Below are 24377 nucleotides of genomic sequence, written 5' to 3'. Positions count from 1 at the left end.
GGCCCCCCTCCCCCCCCCCTCGGGAATACCCCTCGGGGTTGTTTGTAGTTCTCACTACCCCAACTATCACACACACCCCCAAGTATGGTCTCTCTCTCCCGCCCAATATCCAACTGCCCGCCCCCCCCTCCCCCCTCCACGGGGCCACAACAACAACAAGAACCCGCCGACCCGCCCACCCACCCGACCCATACACACAGGGCTTCACGCTGTGCAACTTCCTGTACGGCCTCCGTAGCCTCCGAAACCTCGTGGATCTAGATTTATCGGGTTGTGCGGGACTGACTGATTGGGGCCTGGCACTGCTGGGCCGCTGCTGCGGAGGCGGGGGGGGAGGAGGGGGTGGTGGTGGGGGACGTCTGCTGCGGCTCAACATCAGCGGCTGTGGGGAGCTGGTGGGCGATGTGGGGGTGGCGGCCCTGGCCCCTCTCATGGTGCAGCTGCAGCTTCTGAACCTGTCCTTCATGGACAGGTGTGTATGTGTGTATGTGTGTATGTATGTGGTATGTATGTGCGTATGTATGGGGGGTTGGGGCTGGGTTGTATGGGGCGCAGGTGGGTCGGCGCTAATCGGGAAGATGGTCCGGGGTTTTAGGGCTTAGGGTTGTGTGCATGTGGTTCGCTGTGTGTGCACACGCGGGTGTTGGGGCCCCCACAGGGGAATGTGCGGAGGGGGCGGAGGGGAGCGGGGAAGTCTGTTTGGCACTAGTTTATTGGGGGGCTGCTTACTGGTAGACAAGACCACAGCAAGCTCACCGCACAACCGGCCCAGAACTACCACCACCACCACACCGACCCCTGAAAGCTGTCTGGCCCCTACCCCTACCCCTACCCCTACCCCTACCCCTACCCCTACCCCTACCCCTACCCCTACCCCTACCCCTACCCCTACCCCTACCCCTACCCCTACCCCGCCCTCTGCTGCCCTGCAGGCTCACGGATCGCGGTCTGTGTGGATTACTTCGCAACGGGGCCCCGACGCTGATGTCTCTGGCACTGGAGCACTGCCCCCTGGTGCGAGACGCGGGTGAGTGGCCAGCTGCCGGTGTGTGTGTGGGGGGGGGAATGGGGCCGAGCGTAGCTGGGGTTGACCGGCTGGTGGTGAGTATCTGTCCAGTACCGCCACCACCATATCACTGCTTCCCTCTACACACATACATACATACATACACAAACACGCTTAGACGGCTCTTCATTATACACGGGACAGGATGGTTATGTCGTGATATGGTGGTGCCGTACGGTGGTGCCGTACGGTGGTGCCGTACATGCATGCATTCCCTCAGGCATGCAGGCTGTAGCAGCCAGCTGTCCCGCGCTCCAGCGACTGAGTGTGGAGCACTGCGGAGGGATATCGGGGGGGGGAGTGGCGCCGCTCCGGAACCTGAGGGAGCTGCGGCGGCTGTACGTGGAGGGCTGCAGTGCGGCAGTGGTGGCGGCGGTGAAGGACTGGCGGGTGGCGAGGCCTCGACGGAGCTATGCGGCGGCACGGTGGTGGCTGGCGCCGCCGCCGCCGCCGCCGCCAGCAGGGCAGGGGGCGGGATCCAGCGGTGGCGGTAACGGTGGTGGCGGCGGTGGCGGCAGCGTCGGAGGATTTTGAAGGAGAGTTTGAAGGAGAGCGCTCGTTGGGATGTCGTACTTTCGATGTAGATCTTTCAGCTATGAATCTTGCTGTGGGAGCGACTTGGGGCCGGGAAGTGCAACTGGGAACGGCGAAGGGTTATTCGGAGGCTGATGGGAGCTGAGGGAGCTGTAGGGGCGTCCTAGGGAATTTGGTCTCAGTCGACCCCAAGCGGGTGGTCGGGGGGTTGGGCTGGGGGGGTTTCCCGCCCGCCCCTGCCCCCCCCCCCACGGGGGGTTTGAGTGGGTGGGCTGACTGAGGGCGGCCACCTGAGGGGTGTTGTAGGGCCCTCAGGTGGAGGGAGAAATCGGGAGATGAAGGTGGCGGTGGCGCGGGTGGGGTGGTCTGTTTGGCATCTCTCGGTGCGGCTTTCGGGGGCATTGGGTCGTGGACGCCATCCAGACGCGGAGGAGGTCTTATCTGATCTTACTTATAAGGCGAGTGGGCCCGCGGGCGGGCAGCCTATCTATGCAGCCGGCAGGTTGGCCGGCGAGTGTTGTGTTTTGAGTACGAGTACTTGTGGTGGCGGTGGTCGAAGTTGGTTCGCATGTTCCTGTGGCGTATTTGTGGTCTTGCGTTGTACGGCATATCAATCAGGTATGTATGTATGTTTGTTTGTTTGTGTATGCTAGGTGTTGTAGGAGGTGTCCCAGCTGTGTCCATGTGTCTGCGCGTCTGTATGTCTATGTGTGTCTATGTGTGTGTACGGTGTAAGTGAAGCACTCCACGCTCAGGAAGTGTAGAGTATGGTGGCTTTGGCCTTGGTTTCCTCTGCAATTGTATTGACCTTGTATTTTATAAATGGCTTTGCGCCTGGGCTGACTTCTTGAGGAGTCGGCGTGTATTGATTGTGTGCCTGCGAGGAGGCAAGGGCGCACCAGTGTGCGTTCGGAAGACGGCTTTCCCTTCTTACGTCTGTTGGCCAATAGGACGGCCAATAGCTGCAAAGAGCACTGCGCAAGGAGATATCAGCTTTTGTACATTTTAATTGCGTACTTCTGTATGCTTTTACTTTGATAGAAGGCTCCTTTGTTAACGACCTAGGAGATTTCTAAGCGAGAAGGAGCGGGAAAGATGTATCTAAAATGGGGGCCGCGACGGGGGCAGCGATGTCGGGCTTGACGAAATGGTCGTTGCCAGAATAGTCTTGCCTTATCCGGCCAGGACCTCCCGTTTGTTTGGTACCGGATAATTTCATGATGGGGGTCTGTCGTCGCCTGCAGGTTTTCAGGTTTTCAGGTTTTATCGTCGAAGCGGCCTAGCTAGGAAATCTTTAGAAGCGGCCGGATCAGTTGACGCCGCGCGGCGGTGGGGTCCGAGCTCTTGTCCTGTGACAGATGCAAACCTTGGCAGCTGTTTTTTACTACTGCTACTTACTTGTTGGCTCGCTAATTTGGAAAGGCGTTCGAGGCGCCCATGAAACGGCAAGCCCTTCCAACGGTTTTCATCCGCTGCAGCGCCCCCGGAATGTAAATCTGCACACTGTGACGCCGAGAGGTGCCCATTACACGTTGCTCGTCCATCGCTCCGGAGACAAAGTTTTGACGATCCCTGACCCGAATACAGCGTTCGTACACATCCATCCAAAATGTGAACACACAGTGGGACGCTCGAATACACGCCGGATTTGCAGGGGCTGTCTTGGTCACGTCTGTCGATAAGTCCTATGACCGCCAAGCGCCGGACAAGAGAAACCCAGTTCGGCCCCCCGTCAAAACAATATGCCTTGTGTAGCAGTGGCACTCGTGCGGTGGCTCCTCACCCAGTCGCTGTTCTCATACTCTTCTGTTCCCAATCCTTCCTTAAACCCCCGTGTTCGTATCCCGATCTCAATCTTACTACTTAGCCCATGTTGGCTACTTCCTCCGCCTGGCGCAGCAGCTCCTAAGGATCCAGTTGCATGCCTGAATAGGAACGTGGCCTGGATGTGACCTGACCTCGCACGGCGGCTTGCTACATCGTGCAGGAAACAGGACAGACGCGTTTTGGTGTTCACAGCTTGGGCAGGCTCTGTATCCTAGCACAGATGCCGCCCCGCGCGATGCTGCACTTATAGCGCCTCCACTTCCGTGCTGGGACGCAAGTCCCGGCACCCGTGGGTAGCACTTCCACTTGCGCATACAGGCCGGCGCCTCCTATGCTGCAGATTGCGCGCTACCATCCTCCTTCACGCATGTTACATGCACGGCAAGCCACTACCGGCCACCAACGGCCGGTCACCCTACCAAGCCGCAATAAACGCAGCCAGCTGCTTCATCAGAAACACCCGATGATTAAGGCTTGATGCATTAAAGCAATCAAGTGGAGTTCAGATCTATTTGGGTTTTCCTATGCGCCCTCCGGATTCGCGCCCTGAGATACTCCTCCGAAACCATGTAATTTCCAAGCCATGATCTCGGACTATATATGCGACCTGTGCAACATTATTGTGGTGCGGATCCTTCATGACCTCCTGGTTAACATCTTCCTTAACTGTGCGCATTTTCTACTTCAAATTGCACCTAAGGGAGGTTCGGACCCGTGGGCCGTACTTTGGAAAGCAGCCGCACTCAGAGCGCGTCTCCCTCCCACGAATCAGTCAGCCTCAAAGTGCAATGTTTGTCCTGATATTCTCTTAGCTGGTGAACGCAGCAGCATGTCGCCGCCCTTCTGAGGGTTTTGGATTGCGTCTTAGCTTTCTTTCACCTTGGCCGTGTTGCGCTCTGCACTCCTCACAGCGGACACACTTCTAATCTACCTCATAAGGCATATTAGTTTTGCCTTGTTATCGCGGCTCGGTTAGAGGACCTATTTGCTGAGGCTTGCTATGGCGACCAACGCGACTACCGAAGACGCCGCGGCTGTCGCACCCGATCCCGAAGACCTGCTGGAAGGCTTTGCGGTGGTGGAGACGCCGCCTGCTGTAAGCTCTCTCCGCAATATCACTTTCTGAACCTTTCTGCCGTGTCCCAAACGCCTTCTTGTCTGCGATCTGCAGCAAACAGATAATGTGTGAAAGAGATATCGTTTGGCTGTATTCCTGGAAAAATAACCCATTTAGCTATTAACGATTGGCGATTTGGGAAACAAGCTTAAGATACCGCGTCTGGGGCTCTCTAGGTCCCCTGCACCCCGTCGTAAGCGGGTATTAGCACATTTGCACGGTGGCGCCTTCAGCGCGGACGACTACGACCTCTCCCACGACCTCACGGGGGATTCGCTCCCTCCACATCTGCCCGCCTCGCGGCTCATTAGGGGGGGGCCATGTCTAGCTGTCTTTGCTTCCGCCGCCGGAAAACCCGCCACACATGCTTTTCCCTTTCCCCTTTCCCCTTTCCCGACCAAATCAATTCCCCTTCAATCCCCCCATCCCGCCCAACCTCCCATTCCGCCGTCTGTTTCTGCCATGCTTTCCCGCGTCCATCTCTTCCCCCAACACTCACATCTCGCGCCTTTCCTCGCGCCTTTCCACGCATTCGCGTCTGGGTTTCGCCCCGTCCTAGCCAACACCTTTGCACCCCTACTCCTTGCCACCAGCAGAACTTTGTTTTCGGAGCGAGCGGACCCTCATCAGCACCACAACTCCACGGGCTGACTAAGGCCGTCATCAGCGCCGCCGCCTTCACTTCCGCTGTCACGTCACGAGGTCCCCTGGCCGGAGGGTCCAGACAGACCTCGGCTTCACAGGCACTGCCGTCGCCGCCCCGTTCGCCAGCCGCTGGACCCGTTACGCCGGCGGGAGGCGGCGGCGGCGGCGGCGCCGCCCGCAGCCCTGATGGCGACGGCTCCTCAGCAAAGGTCGACCCCGCCATGATGGCGACGGTCCCGGTACCCGCTCCTCCTCCATCGCAGCCCGTACACACAACCGCAAACACCGCGACAGCCAAGAGCTCCAGGTTGGTGAGACACACGTACGTACATATATACACACGCACACGCACACGCATGCGACGTACCGTGCTCCTCGATCTGAATGGCAACACGCTTTTATATAAAGGGCACCGTACAAAGCCTGGACCCTGGACTCTCCGCGCGGGGCCAAACCCCTTGGTCTCTCTGCGGCCCCGCCAGGTACCCGCACGGCGGGAACACCAACGCAACCGCCACGCAGCCTGCGCGCCTTCGGCGACCGGTATCCGCCTCCGCTGCCGCGGCGGCGGCGGCGCGGCGTGCCGTAGTGGCGCTGTCTGCGGCATCCCTGCTGGTGGTGGCGGGGGCCCTGTGGGCTGCCTTCACCATCAGCCGCCTGAAGGCCGAGCTCCGTACTGCCCGTGAGCAGCTGACGTCACTTGGCTCGGATCTGTCGGAGGCCAGGGAGCAGTGCGTGTTGGTCTCGCAGTTGCGCGAACTGCGGACCGGGGAGCTGCCGACGCCAGCTGCGCGCCGAGATGGGTGCACCATTTGCTGAAAATTTGGATTTCGTGAGAAACTTTAGAAATTTATTAACTTTTTTTTACTGATCAATTGGAGGTTTGACTCCATGAACTAGATCCTGAGTTTGACGAACTGAACTGACTGGGGCTTTGGCGGCCTCTGACGAGTTTGACTGATCGTACTCGCCGGCGCGGCGGCGTGGCTTGTATGGCGACCTCCAGCCCGATGTGTAAATGGCTCCTCCTCGGGGGGTTTTCCCGAGGGGTGTGGGTGGGTGGGGTGGGAGAGGCGGGAGTGGGGAGGGGCGGGGCCCTGTGCAGTGCAAGTGATGGGAGAAGTGGATATTGGGTTCTGTCTTTGTGCTGTAAGGCGTGGTACGGCACAGTACAGTACGGTACGGTCCTGTTCTATAATGGATACCTAGTTTAGAGCTTAGTTAATTGTTTTGGCTGCCGGTGTTTGTTCAGCCCTCACTTGCCCGAGCAGTGGTGGCGGTGATCGCTGCTGCTGCCGCTGCTGTACTCTTGGCTGCGGAGGGTAACAGTTCGGGGGCCGCCGGCGGGCGGCTGCTTGAGGAAATAGTAATAATAATAGTGACGCCGCCGCGGCCGTGTTTGAGATGAGGGATGCGTCACATTCCGTACATTCGGTTGGTTAGTTGGTCAAGAATGGTTGTAATGGAGAAGACGCCTCGGATTGGCGCCGGCGGACGGCCGGTGTTCCGTCGTGATGGTCGGAATGCGGCCACTGATTTGCAGAACTGATTTCCTAGGATCCTACAATGTGAGGTACGAAACCATCTGGTCGACGGTGCATCCCTCCCGCAGCCAGATGGTGCGGTTTTGGAGCCGTCCGCGGCATACGTCAGTATATAAGTTCTTCAGTAGTCATCAGTCCAGGGGAGTGTCGCGCAGATTGATGGGTAACACCGAGCGCCGTGCAGACCTATGTAGTCATCAGACGACGTAGTGGGTGGCGTTGATTGAAACGTTTGTTTGTCGCTGCTCAGCAACGGCGGCTCCCACATCTGAACATCTCTGTTGGGGGCGGGGTGGGATGGGGCGGGGCGGCCGCTGTGGCGGCGTCTTGCTCAGGACTGATCAGTCGGCTCGCTCGTGTGTGTGCGGGAGGGTCGCAATGTGGCGGACGAGATTGTAACTGTGCACACGTATGTACGGATGTATGTAGCGATAGATGTAGTTTGTAGGGGGATTCGTTTCACTGTGGGTCGCTGTCGGTGTCGGCAAGACGTGACAAGCCGTGTATTGCGCAACCGTCGTACGCGGAGCATAGGTTACGATCCACTATACGCTAAGTAAAAACATGTGTTTCCCTCGCTAGTGACCAAAGATTCGGGTCAGTTCATCCACAACGCATTATGTTGATCTGGGGACAACAGAACACCGGTTCACGAGAGGAGGGAGACAGTTGCGGCAGAAAAGAAAATCGCCACGAAGGAAAGGAAAGGGGTGATAGAAGGGGCCTAGAGGAGGGGGCTGGCGCATCAACCTGCTCCGAGAACGGTCCGCACCAAAAACGCCTACCCTAAACTAACGACGCCCACTCGGGGCGCAGCTCTCAAATCTACAGCCGGGACACGAACATGAAACAGCGCGCCCGGAGACTCCACTCCAAAAGGAAATGTAGGAAAAGGAACAAACTGCGGATTGCCAATCAACCTGAGAACAGGTTGCGAGATGTTTGAGAGGTGTTTTGATACGCAGGTACGAGCAATACGTACGGGTACGAGGAATCCTGCACGGTTGTCAATCTTGGGGCCCGCTTATGTTGGCTGAAGTCTTGGACGAGCTCAGGAGGCTGACTGATGCGAGTAACCTTGCGGAGGGGCCCTTCGAGGATTGTCTGAGGGATGGAGTGGTGCAGCTTTCAGGTATCGTTCATGCGGCACAGACCAGGGGAGCTGCCAGACCAGCGCACCGCCTCCTGTTCACTGAATTTTCACGCCCACCTTTACGCTACCACGTTTTCAAGCAGATTGCGAGGTTTTGGAACCGTGTCCGCTCACAGCTTGGGTCTGCCGTACGCACGTGTTTTGTCGATGCCACAGTCGTATGACGCGACTGCGAGAGAAATCGTAGAGACCTCTCCAACTCCGAAGGGGACGGATGGGGGTCACTAGTCCTCCGTTTTCCGAGTTTTCTGGGGCACGACGTATGGAAAGAGGCCCCGCAAGGGCTACGTGAGGCAGATGAACGAATGGAATGGCTAATGTATAACCACTACCGGAAGGTGTGGTATCGGAGCTCAAGGATCGGTTGATGAGCGGTTGGACGCATACGGGTCTAGACGTCCACAAAGACGTGTATCCGCCAGACGGGAAGCAACCAGGAATCCACATGGCAACCTAGAATTGGATGGCTGCTGAGCAAGCGGGCAGGAAGGAGGTGCTCCGGCATATCACAACGTTGTTGTGGTAACGCACGAGTGACATGCGAAGTGTCACGTGCGAGAAGGACTCTGTTACCCAAAATAACGGACTAGGGTTCAGCGGTCGTGATTGACGAAGGGACTTCGCCCCGTCACTGATTGACGCTCGGCCGGTTTGATAACCATTCCGCTCAGCGGAGCAGGACTACGTCCTATTTAAGGCAGCCTGCGGCTAACCTGTTTTTACACTATCTCTCAGCCATTTATGTATTATTCCACTCCTAATACAACTACGTCTATTCTTCTTAGAGTGGCATCTCTGATCGCCTAAATCTCAACTCTGGAGCCGCCAAGGGGTGATACCACTACAAGTGGTATCGAGACCCGAGGCCCGCCGTGCAGCCCTTGGCGTCACCCTTTGGGGTACATTAGCCTGTAAACGCTTCGGGCTCGTTCGCCGGGCATTTCGCTGCTGCAGTACGGGACCTTCGACAGCCCTGACGGTGCGCCTGTCATCGTATGGACCTACTAACGCGATTCACCCGACGAATCGGCCGTTTACACATTAACCTGAGCGACGACTCCTCAACGGCCTCGACCGGCCTAACCGGGTCGCTTACAGACTGAGCTGGAGGAGGTGAAACGTCAAGTAACCGAGTTAATGTAAAAGGGGGTGATTCGCCCTAGTGCATCCCCGGGGGCAGCTCCGATCCTCTTCGTGGGAAAGAAGGATTGAACGTTACGCATGGTGGTGGTGGTGGATTGTCGAGGGCTGAATACACAAACGGTTAAAAACCGATATCCGTTGCCGCGGGTAGATGACTTGGTGGATAGCTTGATCACCTACTCCTCCATCGAGACTTACAACAGGGATACCACCAAATTAAGATTCGGGATGAGGATGTGTTTTGACACGCTGCGTTTCGCACACCTCTAGGAGACTATGAGTACGTTGTCCTGCCGTTCGGGCTAACAAATGCCCCAGCCACGTTCCAAGTGGTGATGAACCGAATATTCCAGCCCCTTCTCGGCAGGCTTGTCGTGGTTTACCTGGATGAAATCCTGGTGTACTCCCGAAGTCGTGAAGAGCACTTAAAACACCTTGAAACCCTGTTCGAAGTGCTAAAACGGGAACACGGTTACATGCCAAGTCGTCAAAGTGCCACTGGGCGCAAACTCAGATTGAGTACCTCGGTCACATCGTTAGTGCCGACGGAGTTCGCATGGATCCTAAGAAGGCGAAGACTGTCCGTGAGTGGCCGTTGCCAAAGAATACATCCGAGTTACGGCAGTTCTTGGGGCTTACGAGCTGTTTCCGAAACCTCGTTAAAGCGTACGCTTCACACTTTCGGCTCCCCACAGAGATATGTTACATGATCACGTTCCGGACGGAAGACTGGACACCTAAACGGGTACAGGCATTTGAGATGGTGAAAAACGCGTTGGCCGACGATGTACTGCTAACCCGGTACCCGGACATGACCTTTCACGTTCTAAGTGACCTCTGTTTCACGCGTCCTTGCACGGTACGGGTGCAGCCCTACTGAAGAACGGAGAACCAATCGCCTTCACCAGCAAAAAGTTCCTGAGGAGCACCTCTCGCTGGACTGATCCGCTGGACTGATCCGCTGGAAGGTCTGAAACGGATTTCCCACGCTTCGCGCATATGAAGGGCGTTATATGAAGTGGAATCCTGAACGTCTGGCGAAGATGCTGGAACGTATGTGGTCCCGTCGCAACTCTACCGTTCCCTTTGGTCGTTAGCTTTATCACTTGCTGTGTCTGGAGTGGTGGGATGGTGCGTACAGGCGATTAGGAAGGGAGCTCTTCTGCCCTCGATGCGTATTAGGCGGTTTTTACAGGTACGGGGTATGCACTTCCACGATCCTGCAACGTAGACACATACACAGAACAGGTTGAAGGTAAATGTGAAATGCGATATGCATAATCGTAAACGTGTGATGCAACGCATCACACGCAACGTCACCTGTGACGGTTGTTAAGCCGCACCTAAACGCCAAGGCCATACAATGACGCGACAGCAGTACACCCGAGTGTCGTTATTTTCCTACCTCGAATTCCTGATGATAACCGCCCAGGTTAGCAAGCTTAGGGATCCAGATAGCCCAATTAGTCCAGAAGGTCAAGACGTTTGCGCAGGGCGATTGTGTGAAGTCAGCAAGGAAGAAGCTTCGACCCAGGCAGCATGGCAGAGGCAGTACGAACTCACATACCTCGATCAATGCGGGATTTGAACCCACTGAAGCCCCCGTGGGGTGGACCGGGAGCGTCCCATGCCCTACGAGGAGTACGCACCTCTCACGCTCTCCTAGCCGTCGGGCTGATCACCCTCGGGTGTTAGTACGCAAGTGTTGGGGCTCTCCCGTCTCACGCCCTGCACCAAGGACTCTCCCTTTTCACGCCCTTATTGGTGGTCCAGCTCCTCTTCCCGGCCCCCCTCTTAACTCACCTCTATAGGCAAGACAGGTAACCCCATATGTCTATCACGTATATCCACATGCAGCCCATTCACATGCATGGCAACGTCCATACATGGGTGACGATGGTGGCCTCGAAACCGACGTCGTGCGCGCCTCGTGGCCTCGAAGCCGACGCAGCATGCGCCTGCGGGCCTCGAATGCCTGGATGCATATGGCTACATGAAGATGTAGAGATACTGATGTGTTGTGTACGAATGATACCATTTGATACCATCCTCTTCTCCAACCCATTTAATGCCCACCCTTGCAGCCGAGGACAACACTTCCAAGCAGCCAGACCACCGAGCCATCAAGCCGCCGAGCCGCCAAGCTGCCAAACCGCCAAGCCGCCAACGTGCCGAGCCGCCGAGCCGCCGAGCCATCAACCCAACCCCCGAGCCACCCCCCTTCCCCCGAGACTACTCACCGCCTAGCCGGGCAACCGAATTTCTCCCGACCTGTAGTAGCTGGCCGCTGAAAAGGCCTCTCGAGATGCTGGTGGTCGCGCTACGCGCGTATTTGTAGAGCCGTACTGTGTACCAGCTACTACACGACCATATCCCGTAATCATATACTCGTATGCGTGCGTCGAAACCGAAGCCGTCTACGCCTTGCAGTGTTAGCACGTAATAGCGGCGAGAGCCGACAGGTTACAGGACGGATTCGCTCCGTCAAGGTCTGGGCTCTGTTCTGAGTAAGGGGCATTAGAAACTTATGCCTCTAGAATCTCGCTTACTGGTATATCGAAAGATATCCATCCCAGGCTTCCTCCGAGCATCAATACTCGTTTCCTAGGAGGCCGCGACAACTTCTATTGTACGATGTCTCTTCAGATCTACATCGGTTGCTCAAACCGATGTGTCTGTAGGAATCTCAAGTGCGTGTCGTTCCTAATTAGGAAACACTTATAAACTCCCCAGATATTCGTAGACGGTTCGTAGATCAGTCTTTATCAAGTCGTGCCTTAATCGCTTTGCGATGAGCTCTGTAACGCTCTAACGCGCTACAACAACATGAAGCCTCAAAGCCGACGTCGTGTGCGCCTGATAAACTTGAAACTGACGCCGTGCACGCGTGGTAGTAGCCTTAAAAATGCGCCGAGCCGCAGAGGCACCGAGCCATCGACCCAGCCATCACAAGCCATCCATCATCTCCCGACTATACTCACCGCCTAGCTGCCAGGCCGATCTTCCCCCGACCAAACCCCGTAGTCGTATACTCACATGGATGTGTCCTTGATAGCTGCAACGATGGCTTCCGTGATAATGCTTGGCACGGCAGCGACCTCGCCAGTCCACATCAACGACCAACAAGATGGTGGTGGAAGGGGGGCAGTACAGGTTGTTAGGGCACGGTATGAGAGAAAGAAAGCCGTGCTTAATAATGCAGATAGGTTCAGCTTCTATGAAGCACGCATGTGAATGCATTCGTCACAACAAGATCCAAGTACCAATCCCGCGCTACACCAATTGCATCAGTCCCAGCACACAAGGCACCACGCGCAACAGAACAGTCACGTCAGGCTGACAGCCGGCAGCACTGATTTTGTTTTGTCGCTGCATTCCTAGAGGCTTTGCTACACTGCGCTGATACATCTGTTGCTGCTGATGCTGCTGTTATTTCTACCAGCCGCCAGCCAAACATGACTGTAGAGTGTCCACGGCCGCGAGGCACCAAAACAGACGGACACATAGGGCACAACTTGTTGTGATGCGGTACGACACGGTACAGACCGGTATCCCATTTATAAGGTTTTTCAGTCTGGGCTCCAACCCACCGGAAGAGGTGCTGGCAGCAGCGCCCGCATGATCCAAAGCTAGTCGTTCAGGGCACGACGGTCGCGAACTTCAATGGTGCGCTGAGCATGTCTTGCCGATGCAGGACCACACGACGGAGACCGGTCTGTCAGCTCTTGCATAGGGCGAGCCATGATGATGTGGAAACCCGATTACAAGTGTGCCTTCACTGTTGTCGCAGCCTCGCGCGGCTGAGCTCGGCGTAGTAGTCATGTAGTTGGCCTAGCTCATCAAAAAATGAGTCGACAGTCGACAGCGCCGACGGTTTGCGTATCAGACCATGTCGTCGCGCAAATACTGGTTTTAACACAACCTAGCTTAGAGCCTCAATAAACAAGCTTAGAACTATATCGTCTAAGATTAGGGTTTGACAGTATCTCTGGAAGGTGTGAGCACCTGAAAGGCTGAGCAAAACATGCAGGCGTACGAGCAAGGAAAGATGGATCCAATCCTGAAAGATTGAAGGCCGACATCTTAAAATGGAGCAAAAACCTGGTACACAAGTGAGACAAATTCATTCCTGAAGTCATGGAAAGAAATGTCCTGAGCATGTCCTCAGGACATTTACGCAAGGCCATTGTGTGACGTCAGCAAGGAAAGAACTTCAGCATGGCAGTGATACATCGATCACTGTGGGATTTGAACCCACTGAAGAACCCGTGGGGTGGGCCAGGGGTTCCCATGCCGTACGACGAGTCCGCACCCATCGCGCTCTCCTAGCCGTCGGGCTGATCACCCGTCTTAGGACTGCACAAAAATTGGCGTACGCAAGTGTTGGAGCTCTCCCTTCTCACGCCCCGCACCAAGGACTCTCCTGTCTCGCGCCCCGAACTAAGGACTCTCCTGTCTCGCGCCCCGAACTAAGGGCTATCCCGGTTTACGCATCTATGAAGCTCGTGTGCAATCCCAGTTGGCCGGTAAAAGTTAGCCGGTTGCCAAGAACTCTCTAGAAACTCCAGTATAGCTAGAAGCTCTGAATGTCAGAGCTGAAGGTTTAAACCGGAAGGCCAGGAAACAACGAAAAGGAACTGGAAAGGCTTGGTAGACAAAAAGATTTTAACGGCCTGCGAGGGTGAACCGAACCATGGGTCACTTTAGGCCGAATCACCGGATTGACAGGAAAGAGGAAGTTGTATTTCAAGCCTTAGACTTCCATGGCGTTCCACATATACAATAAACATCTTTATCGGTTGGTGTTATGTTGATGCGTCCAACATGGTCGAAAGTGTGTCCCAAGTGGCGTAGCTGAAAGCTGAAAGAAAAATACAGCAGTTACTTTTAACAAATGCCATATAGCGTTCGATGATTTTCAATTGCTAAATACCTTTTGGTGGAAATATTACAAGCTTCTGAATTATTGTTTGGCGTTAGATTTCCATGTATTCTACGAGGCACCCGCGAACGCACGATCCGCTCTCGGGCATCCTGTGTGAGGAACCCAGCGGTCGCGGCGCAGCGGCTGCACCCGAAGGTCCTGAAGGACAGGGTGCTGCCTGGGATGAGGTGCTGTTGGAGGACTTTTCGCTTGTGGAGGCCCCACCTTCCTGGGTAAGAGGTTCGCCAGTTACTGATTATAGAATCCCTTAAATAAAGGAACTGGCAGAGTGCAGGTCTGCGCTGGTTGATCGGCAGCAACGCCTACGGCAGCAACGCCTAAATCGTTCTAGCAAGGAAGGCATGATTAGTATATGTGCGTGCCACCCTTTTGCCAATCCGATGTGCTGTGTTGGGGCTTCTTTCGCGGCCTGGATTTTCCTACTTTGTAGTTGTCATCCAAACGCCTCCCCCACTTTTCCAAATGCTTGGCAACCGTCTCCACTTTGTGATAACACATCTCGGCGCCAAGGAAACCAATTGTTTTTATACGGTGTATGACGCAATTTAAGAAGCGACCGTAATTAGCAACGCGCCATGTTCTCGATGTTCGGCATGTTCGTGCAGGAGGCCATGATCAAAGCCACCATACCAGTATCTACCCCCCAGCGACCCGACCCGGAGGACGGCGAAGAGACAGAGGGCAGCGAGCAACGCGGAACTAGCGATGAGGAGAGCGATGACGATGATAATAATAATAGTAGTGGCGACGCCGGGTGTGCGGCCTCTGCCAGCTGCAGCGCCGGTGGCGGCGGCGGCCCCGACGGCAGTGGAGTGCCGCCACCAGCGGCACTGTCGAGCGATAAGCCTTCACATCCTACCACTAGAGCTCCAACTGCCGGCCGTGATCCGCCAGCGCAAACCTCGGCTGCTGCCGCCGGCGCCACCACCGCTCCGGCAAACACCACAAGTGCCGCTCCTGGAGCCCCTGTAGCTGCGACGGCTGGGATTGTGGATCCGGCGGAGCCGTCCGCCACGCGGGGGCTGGCGGCTAAGCCGGCGGCGGCTCCCCAGCTGGCAGCTCGGTGGCCAGACTTCGCGCGCCGTCGCGGCGCGGGCGTGACGTCAGAGCGGCAGCATCTTCTGGCGCGTCGGCGCACCGCAACGAAGCGGCCCCCGTCGCCAGATAGTACGCCCCCGGGGGGGGGTCCCACCGCATCCAGGAGGACGGCGGCGGCGGGGGAGGATGACGTCACTGAACGCAGACAGCCACGGTACGAAACGCGTTGTAGCAACAACATCTAACTAGCGTAATGCCGCACAGCGCCATTTGATCTGTGTTGTGCAGTGGGCTCGGTAACGGCGTCGACGGATGGTAAGCTCGAAGTAAGGTCCGTCAGGAAGACGTTTCTGATCGCTGACGTTGAGTACACACAGTCCCGACACAATGAATACTTTACAATACAATTATTTTTCTAGGTATTGCAGTACACCGCTGATCTCGCTGCATCCGATCCCGCTGCATCCCCCCTCCCACATGCCTCAGTGGGCCGTTCTGGGCTCCGGCTGCTCGGGCTGCTGCACCTGCTGCTGCACCTGCTGCTGCACCTGCGGCTGCACCTGCTGCTGCACCTGCGGCTGCACCTACTGCTGCTGGCAACTTTCAAACCTATTACGGCACGTCGACGTTCACTTCAGCTACCCAGCCCACACCGGTACCGTCGCCCGCGCCCTTTTCCACGACTCCGTCGGCATCAACCAAGTCTAAGACCAACTCCGAGCTCAAGGCCTTCCAGCTGCTGCTCGAGCGCACCCGTGCCTTTGACCGCCTTGTGTTGAAGCTGGTGTTCGGGTTCTTCTCTCTGATGCTCGGCGGTGTGGCCTGGGTGGCATTTACTCTGGGCAGGCTGCAGGCGGAACTGGCCGCGGCACAGCAGCAAGTGGGTGGGCTGCGTAATGAGCTTCAGGTGGTGGATACGCGCTGGCAGCGCGCTCATGCGGCTCTGGTACGCGACATGCATGAGCAGCAGCAGCTGCTGCTGGCGCTGCCGCCACGGAGGCATGAGGAACCCGGATGTGTCATTTGTTAGAGGCACCTCTGTGCCATCACCTCGGGTGGCTTGTCATCGGGGCAACGCCTCCATGTGCCGCGCCGGCTAGAGAACTACACGGGACGAGAATGTATTAGGCCACAAGGTACGATGGGTGACGAGAGATTTAAATTTGAAATGTTGCAGTCCTCCCAATTGTTGTTCTGGAATAGATAGTTCCAGATTCGCTCTAAGCCACGGAGGCTGATGCGGATATCTCACAAGGTTGGTCAGTGCTTTGTCAACACCGTGGTCTCACGTGATGGACACCGCGCTGAGCTGGGAGTAGGAACTGTCAGGTGCTGTAGTCGGCGGCAGTGGCCATTGTATATTTTTTTTACTTTTTTCGATTTCGTTTGTGGCGGATTATGGAATTAGGTTCCTCTGGTGGATTGCGTTTTGGGTTGCACATAGTGTGGATGGCTGTTGCAGGTGATTGTTAAAACGCAGGCGTACGGTTCCCTAAACTGAATCTGACTAAGGTAATACGACAACATAATGGGGATACAGCCCTCCTGAAATGAGACGTGATGCGGTTCATGAGGAGCCAGAATGGCTTGGGTGCAAAGCATGCAGGGGTGAGCTCCTGTGAGCTACTGTGGTGTAGCGTAACCTTCCCGGAAATTGCGCTGTCCCTTCCATTGCGCTGTTAAGCTGCCCAGCTCCAACCGCCTTGAACAGCCAGACTCGTCCACATCCACCATGGAGTGGACCGGGTCACCGGAGCTGCCTCCCTGCCGCACCCATACACCGCATATCAAGGAAAAGCCCCTAAACGCACCAAGGCAACTCTCCCACCACACCTCGGACAGTCCCAGGTAGCATCCAAAGATGCTACCTGCGCAGCAATCCGTTCTTCCCAAGGAAAGGAAACCCCCTATCCGACAGCGATATGCACACAGCGACCAGCAGGATGGAAGTCACATGGAGGGGACTCAGCCAAACGCGAGCGAGCTTTCCCATCAGCGAATAATAATCGCGGTGTATATACACCCGTCCTCCACCTCTCCGGCAATTTTGTCATTGCCCGCAAGGTCACACCAACACTACACAGTCACTCACACAACCGAGGCAACATCCCGGTGCTACACACCCCAATCCAGATGCATCAAACAAACGCTCCCCAATAATCTTAAGACCCACTCCATCTCAACTTCGAGTCCAAAGCCCCGGCCCTGCCCTCCACCTCCTCCTCCACTCGCTGCACTATTACAAAGAATACGTCGGGGGCTGTACACACATGCGCCCCTCTAGCCCCTATATGCACTCATCCTCAAAAACGCTCACCAACCTGTACCCGCCTAACGCAAACGAGCGCCTGCCCTTCACGACAATAGCCGTAGTCTAACACAGCCCAACGCAGGTGTGTGTGCATGAGTGCGTGTGTTCGCGCGCGCGCGAGAGAGAGCGCCATCCGCAGACGAACGCCACACCCAGGCCCGGAGTGTGATGCCCCCCGTGAGTCCTTGTCGCGGGCGCCCTCATGCAGCGCGACCCAGGAACGCCACATCCCTAGGGACACGGAAGCTGAGGCACAGCATGAGCTTGTTGGGTGCTACGTCCCGTACGGTGTGTACGGAGCAAGATCCCGGTTCCAGTGGTCCGCCCAGGTAGTGCTCGGCCTTGGCCAGGATGTCTGCGGGTGTGGATGGGCGTTGGGTAGAGGGACGTGAAAGGAGGAGCGGGCTCAGAGAGCCCGCCGGGATGCAGACCCCGAACCAAAATCCTTCTCCCTTTCCGCCACCCGGCCACCCCACACTCCCTCCCCGACGTTAGCACATTGCGCACCATGACGGCTGCTGCGGCTTCACATTTCCTTTTCCGCAGTGCTAGGGGGACGCGTCGTGTATGCAAGACAGGCAATTCCTGTATTTAACCTTTTAATACAGCACTCGCAGGAATACATACATACATACGTACATACATACATACATACATACATACATACATACATACGTACATACATACATACATACGTACATACATACATACATACATTCCCTGCAACGTGAAAGTGTGAAACGTCTCCCCCGAGCTCGCACACCCACCGGGCTACCCACCCGCCTCCGTCTCCGCAGCCCTTTTAAATGTGTAGCAGTGCACCCAGGGCAGGGACCTCTCCGACCAGGTGGCGGGGTCGAAGGCGCCACTGAGGGCGTCAAGGAACTCAATGGCGGAGGCGGGCAGGTTCATAACCAAGTGGTCGAACACGACACCACCAGCGGGTGGAGCAAAGCACTCGGGAACATCCGGGAGCGACCCCAAGTCCGCTGCTGACGCCGATGGTGTTTGCCGTGCGCGTGACGTCTTCAGCCGCTTCGCAGGGTTGGCAACGGCGGCGACGGCGCCGCCGCCACCATCGGGCGCCAGTGCCGCCACTGCGTCCCCAGCTGCTGCGGACAGTTGCTTTTCCTGTTGCTTTTCTTGTTGTTGTTGTTGTTGTTGTTGTTGCATGCGTGCGCGTCGCAGCTGTGCGGCTGCTGTGCCGGGCCAGTCGCACAGGAGGCGCAGGAAGGCGCGGCCATCCATGTTGAAGACGTGGAGTCCGGAGGGGCCCAGGCGGTTGAGACGGGCGTTGACGGCCAGGTAGTGGGCGCTGCGGGGATTCAGGTCGTTGGCGTAAACCTGCGCCGGTGAAAAGGGGTTGGGGTAACCAATTTGAAGAGGGCAGAGCGTATCTGAAACTGGCCCGAGCCGGGACCCACTAAGCGGGTGAACAGCCAAGGGGATGGGGGATGAGGATCATCAATCTATAACGATTCTATCAAGCCTTGCTTACCAACCGACCCCTCTTATGTGTATGACCTTTTAGGAAACACTTTCTTGTGCATGAGGTTGAAAAGAGCCCCTCACCGTGAGCCCCTTTTGCGCCGCCGGTATCGCAAAGGGCCCTATGCCCGCCATCATGTCGACCAGCACCTGCCCTTGCTGGAAGGAGGACACCAGCCGCAAGTGCTCCGACTCCAGACGGGAGTTCCAGTATACCTGGATATGGTATATTTGTTATGTTGTTGTGTTGTGTGGCGTGGTGTGGTGTTGGGGAGGGGAGGGGGTTAATGTTAGAGGAGCTGGAGGGGTTTCTCATTCGGTGCGAGGATGACTGATATGAGGGCATTAGACGACTGGGGTACGGCATACGGCGTACAGCGTATATGACGATGCGGATCCCTCCCCCAGCCCCCCTACCCCCCTACGGACCCACCTGCGAGAAGTCCAGCCTGAATCTGGCCCCGTGTTGGGTGACCTCCGTCTCCAGTTTCTTCTCCCCCGCTATCACCTCCATCTCAAACACCCGGTACTGGTTCTCAATGGAACCCAACTGATTGGGTGGGGGGGTGGGGGGAGGAAGAGGAGGAGAGGAAGGGGGAAGAGGTGGGCGAGGAGGGCTGGGAAGCAATCAAGGAGTGCGGGAGAGAGTGGCAACCCGGGGGTTGGCGGCCAGTGAGGAAAAGGGAGGTCGGGGCGGTAGGGGAAGAAAGCGATGGGGGACCAGGATTGCTTGGGTACATGTAATGGGGGCGGTAGTGGACCGGCATGCGTATGTATGTCGCCAGTTCGTAAATGTATGCAGGCGACCTCGCCCCGCCGTCCCCACCCGCACCTTGTTGACCACCGTTTTCAAGTGCGGGTTCTTGTCCAAAAGTACGGTGCCTATGAGGTGGCGGTACGGCAGCTGCTCGTCCCTCAAGTTCAGGTGGGCGATGTGGCCAATGGTCTCAAAGGAGCTGGGCGCATCCACTCCGGCCGGTAGTAGCCGCTGGAGCCGGGCGGGCGGGAGGGAGGTGGGGAAGGCGGGCGCGGGTGCGGTGCGGGACATGGCGCCGTAAGGGGACATGAAGGAGGGCGGGAGGGGGGGACCCGAGGGGCCGGCGAGAGGGAGGGAGGAAGGGTGCGCGGAAGTCTGCGATGCGAGCAGCTGCCAGGGTCGGGCGGGACTCCGCACTTCGGCAGATGATGTGGGTCAGCCGCAAGCAGTCAACGCGACGTGTGGACGGGAGCTGTACGGGCAGCGGACGGACAGCCCATCGACAAACCCGACACCTTCGAGCCCCCCTTGATGCGTTCCCTCCCCTCCCCTCCCTCCCCAGCTGCGGATGCTCCTTCAAGCCCTCTCCTTTCCCCCCCCCCCACACACACAGCCCGTGTTGGCGTTTGTATTCCTCTGTGTCACAAAGCGCTCTTCTGTTCCCCCGACGTCATATTTCTCGCAGTCACCACCACACTGCACGACAACACCAGCCATGCCTGACCGCACACACGTGCACTTCAAAAACGAATGTCAACACGCCCCTTCGGTAGGTACCTTCAGGACGGCATCTGTGGACAGCATCGAGTAGTCCAGTACGACAGGGTGGTTGGTGGTTGCGAGTGTCACCCCCTCGGCCTGCATGCGGTTCAGCAGCTCGGGGGGCAGATCTGCATTTGGCGGGTGGAGCGCGGTGTGTGTGTTGGGGGGGGGAGGAAGAGGGGTAACGGGAGGTGAGGAGAGGTCGTGGGTTGAATTGGGTGGGCTGGACGAAACGGGGTGTCTGTAAGGCCAGGGAAGGGAAGACATACAGCTGACAGACAGACAAACAGACGCCAACCAAGCAAGCTGGCGATACAACAGGTCCGTAAAACCCCAATCCTGAACTCCTCAACGCCGCAACGGTTCCAAACACCCATCACCTTCCAGTTTTATGTTCTCATCCAGTAGCAGCAGTTTAGTTTCGGAGCTGTCACCATTTTGGACGATGCAGCGCAGGCGAGGACGGTCCAGCGTAAACCTGCCGTGCACGGTTGCACAACGTCCGTTGTACACACATGCCGAAGGCGATCCATGCAGGAAGAGTGTTCGCTACAAGGCAGAACCTGCTCGTGCTACCAGCACGGTGACATGTAGGGTGCTGCATGCTGGCTGCGGTGTGGGCTTGATTAATTCCCGCCCAGGGCCCTCCGGCTTTTACCGGCGCAGAGCTTGTAAATATTGCTTTGCTTTTCACTGCGACGTTGGCTCCAGCAGATATTGCAGTTCGTTGGTGGCGCTGGCGTGGGGGCTTGTGGAAATTGACAGTTAGACTTTGAGCGAAGGTGACACGCTGACACCGTTACAACTCCGCAGCTGAGCCGGTAGCCGTTTGTACTGCAGCCATCTTACCCGCGAAATGCCTTCATCATTTCGGAGCATTTTCGATTTGGAACCCGGAGCGCGGTGACGTTTAATACTTGTCTGAACGATTCCCTGTCCAGCGCTGGGACTTCGCGTGCGGACGTTGAGGGCGCCGTAGGTGCGGCGTCGATGGTGGTTGCCGGTACAACCGCTGAGGACTCCATGGCTTTTGCAACGAGGATCGTAGTTGAGCGGGTGTTGAAGTTGACACGTAAGGACCCGTATCCAGATGTAAAAATAGTAAGTCGGTGTGTCCCTGCAAGCGCAGTCCTGTAACTGTTGGCGGCGCTTACTGAGGCGTTAAGTTTCGCTGACAATCCTCTAGCAAATGCGATGCTAGCCGGATGTATTTCGTGCAACAGTAGGCGCATTAGCGGTTATTTCGCAGCTGACCTTGTCAACAGTCACAGCCTTTTGGACATGTCTGTGTTGTCTAAATGCGGTGCATGATATGTCCTTATATAAATACATAACTTCCTCGTAACCGCGGAGGAAGGCCTTGGTTTGGGCTGGAATTTATGAATACATGTATAGTACAACTAATTCCTTCCCTTGGGAACACTGCATCCAAAAATTGCACTCCTTTCGAATTATAAATCCAGGATAGTACTCATACGTCTCAAAACATTGGACAGCCACTGGTATTCAACGGGGAACACATATTCGAGTCTCATATCACAGGACATCCCGAGCAACCTGGAGCACGCAATAAAATACGAAATTACTTCCCAAGTGGGTGGGGGAGATTAACCGGAAGTATATCGTATTGTTACGAGACGAAGGCCGCTTCTCCGCCGGCTCCGGGCGACAGAGCGGCTGCCAAACGTCGCCGGCTCGGTAGCATGGCACAAGCAGGTATTGGACCTCCCTCCAACTTTTCTGAAATCAGCGAAAAAAGTGAAGCTTTCTCCTTACCGGAAGGACCCCTCATCGCTGGTCGCGTTGGCGGGTTGAGGTCTGCCATTATACACATCGTTCCTGGAGAGGATCATACGGTGGTGAGGAAGATCTAGGATGCCTAGACGTCTTCATGAAACCTGTCCCTGGCCTGCTGCAAAGCTCCCGGTTTCCTCGGGGCTCAAGGTCTTCCCGTCATGGCCGCAGCATTCAAGCGAAGGGGGCAACGAACACTTGTCGTATGGACTCGCTTGTACTCAGGGCCACCGGACGGGCATGGTGCGTTACTCATGGCGCTGACGCAGCGCCCGTTGCGTCCGACATGAAAGCTTCCACATTGTCTGATGTTCCCTGGGGGTTAGTTCACTGCTCGATATTTGGGCACCTAAGATTTTGGGTCGACTTGCGGTGTAGTCATGTCATGGACCCGGGCCACCGTTTCGAGACCACCATCAGGCGCGTTTGCACGCAGTCGCGTCGCCGCTGGCACCAGGACTGGAATGTCTTCTAATGCTTTCTTAAAAAACGGTGGCTCTCTGGTTTAATTCTGTAACCGGGACCCAAACTGTCGGTGGGCACCGTATCCCCGCGCAACCAGTCTTATCCCTCCGTTAGCGCACTACAACGCACCATACCGACATGTAACTTCACACTCTGGATCCCGCTCCTCGTACTAATTCCTCCTCAGGAGGACGCACATGCAGTGGAGCTGGAGCTCGATCCCACAACGGGGACGGCGCTCTTTGGCGTCTTTGATGGCCACGGCGGTACGGGGAGCGGGACGGACAGGCATGGGGCCGCGGGGGAGGGGGAGCGGGGTAAGGAACCTGCACCAAGCAACCTCTGCCGCAGCTACCTGCTGGGAGTAAACGGCGGGGAGAAAGTCGCGGCGAGGGAGCGAAATATGTCGCCAGGCGCACCAGGCAGTGGGGCAGCAAGCCCGCACAAGCAAAGTGCAGCAGCAGCAGCAGCGGCAACAGCAGCAGCAGCGGGACAGTGGAGTTTTTCGCTGTCAGTTCCGAAGAGCCAGAGAGCTGCAGAGAGCAGCTGCAGCAGCAGCAGATGCGCACCGCGTACAGATGATGGCAGCTCCAGCTCCCATCCCCCTGTGGGTCCTGTGGTCACGTGTGTGGCAGTATTGGCGGCAGAGGCGGAGAGAGCGCCGGAAAAGCTGAGTTAGAAGCTGCCCGGACACACAGCTGTTCCCCGCCCCTGGTGGGGAAGGGGGAGACCGGTCAGCAGTAGAGGCGGTGCCGGCTGGGTTCGTCTGGGGATCGACCACAGCTCACAATCCCCCCCACCTGTCCACCACGCAACCCTCTACACCGCCCTTAACCTCACACCGCCCTGGGCCCCACCCCACCCCGCCCCACTGTTGGGCTGCAGGTCGTCAGGTGGCGGATTTGTGCGCCATGAACGTGGTGGGTACATGTGTATGGGGGTTGACGTGGGAAGAAGGAATGGAAGACGTACAGACAAACGAAGCGACGGAGTGGTCTGTAGGTATGGATTGGCAGCTGTGTGGCTGCTGCTGCTGCTGCTGCTGTGCCGTAGGGAGGGAGGGGGATGTGTGTGATGGGAACTGCGGATGAATGGGGGAGGGCCGGCACCGGAGCCGCAGTGGGGCGATGGGCGCAACCCTCCACGGTGGGCCCGGCACACCGTCGTGGCAGATTTAAGCCAGAGATGATCGATGTACACCATGCCTTTGTACGAGGTTACTACGGCAGTACACGTCTTGCGCAGCAACACCCTTCGTCGCAACGCCGGGGACATCAACGCGCTGAGGATGACTCTTCTGTACATATGATGACACGGCCAATAATGTCGGTAGTAAAGTATACAGAGCAGTTGCGTTATGCGGCTTTGGACTCCTTCAGCACTTTGCAGCTTTGGACGTGCCGGTTGCAGTTGTTTTTTCTTCTACATAATGCTACTCTTCATCCCCCCCCCCACACACACAACACACACACCCCCACACACACCCATCCGGGCAGGTTGATGCTGTTCGCTCCAGTGCCGCCTACCAGCGGGGGGACGTGTCGGAGGGCCTCCGGGAGGCGTTCTTCGAGCTGGACAACCGGGCGCTGGGGTGCTCTTGGGCGCACCTGGCCGGGGCCACTGCCACGGTGGCTCTGGTGCGGGGGGACAAGCTGTGGGTGGCGGGGGTGGGGGACTCCAGGTGTGTGCTCAGCCACGCGGGTACGGCACAGGTGCTCACCAACGACCACAAGCCGGATGACCCCAAGGAGCGCGCGAGGATACAGAATGTGAGGGGGGGGAGCGGGG

General features: G+C 56.9%; 5 protein-coding genes across 5 annotated transcripts in view; 4 read left to right on the top strand and 1 right to left on the bottom strand.

The window, feature by feature from the left end:
• Positions 1-1600, top strand: part of VOLCADRAFT_93037 (uncharacterized protein) — a gene marked incomplete at both ends in the record, with an annotated part of 4883 nt that extends 3283 nt beyond the window's left edge. Inside the window, 3 exons of the mRNA XM_002952390.1 lie at positions 201-472; positions 933-1027; positions 1287-1600. Coding sequence (XP_002952436.1) covers positions 201-472; positions 933-1027; positions 1287-1600 — 681 coding nt within the window. The remainder of the gene's footprint in view (positions 1-200; positions 473-932; positions 1028-1286) is intronic.
• A 2827-nt stretch (positions 1601-4427) lies between these two features.
• VOLCADRAFT_93036 (uncharacterized protein) lies at positions 4428-6008 on the top strand (the record flags this gene model as incomplete). The annotated part of the gene is made up of 3 exons (XM_002952389.1): positions 4428-4523; positions 5138-5496; positions 5672-6008. The coding sequence occupies 3 exons, from the start codon at positions 4428-4430 to the stop codon at positions 6006-6008; spliced, it is 792 nt and encodes a 263-aa protein (XP_002952435.1).
• An 8007-nt stretch (positions 6009-14015) lies between these two features.
• Positions 14016-16042, top strand: VOLCADRAFT_93035 (uncharacterized protein; the record flags this gene model as incomplete). The annotated part of the gene is made up of 3 exons (XM_002952388.1): positions 14016-14186; positions 14580-15141; positions 15651-16042. The coding sequence occupies 3 exons, from the start codon at positions 14016-14018 to the stop codon at positions 16040-16042; spliced, it is 1125 nt and encodes a 374-aa protein (XP_002952434.1).
• Positions 16043-17523: 1481 nt separating this feature from the next.
• On the bottom strand, positions 17524-21675 carry VOLCADRAFT_81828 (uncharacterized protein; the record flags this gene model as incomplete). Its single annotated transcript, XM_002952314.1, has 11 exons — positions 21585-21675; positions 21180-21447; positions 20711-20808; positions 20346-20458; positions 19644-19799; positions 19245-19361; positions 18896-19027; positions 18543-18667; positions 18444-18448; positions 18103-18315; positions 17524-17678 (listed from the first exon to the last, which is right to left on the bottom strand). The coding sequence occupies exons 2-11, from the start codon at positions 21353-21355 to the stop codon at positions 17524-17526; spliced, it is 1290 nt and encodes a 429-aa protein (XP_002952360.1). The 5' UTR covers positions 21356-21447; positions 21585-21675.
• A 358-nt stretch (positions 21676-22033) lies between these two features.
• VOLCADRAFT_93033 (uncharacterized protein) overlaps positions 22034-24377 on the top strand; it is a gene marked incomplete at both ends in the record, with an annotated part of 3983 nt that continues 1639 nt past the window's right edge. Inside the window, 5 exons of the mRNA XM_002952387.1 lie at positions 22034-22189; positions 22251-22367; positions 22777-22855; positions 23475-23509; positions 24086-24358. Coding sequence (XP_002952433.1) covers positions 22034-22189; positions 22251-22367; positions 22777-22855; positions 23475-23509; positions 24086-24358 — 660 coding nt within the window. The remainder of the gene's footprint in view (positions 22190-22250; positions 22368-22776; positions 22856-23474; positions 23510-24085; positions 24359-24377) is intronic.

This window comes from Volvox carteri, assembly GCF_000143455.1.
Source record: "Volvox carteri f. nagariensis unplaced genomic scaffold VOLCAscaffold_29, whole genome shotgun sequence".
In the NCBI taxonomy this organism is placed as follows: Eukaryota; Viridiplantae; Chlorophyta; class Chlorophyceae; order Chlamydomonadales; family Volvocaceae; genus Volvox; species Volvox carteri.
The sequence above is the reverse complement of the archived record's forward strand: the minus strand, read 5'-3'. Positions and strand labels throughout refer to the sequence as shown.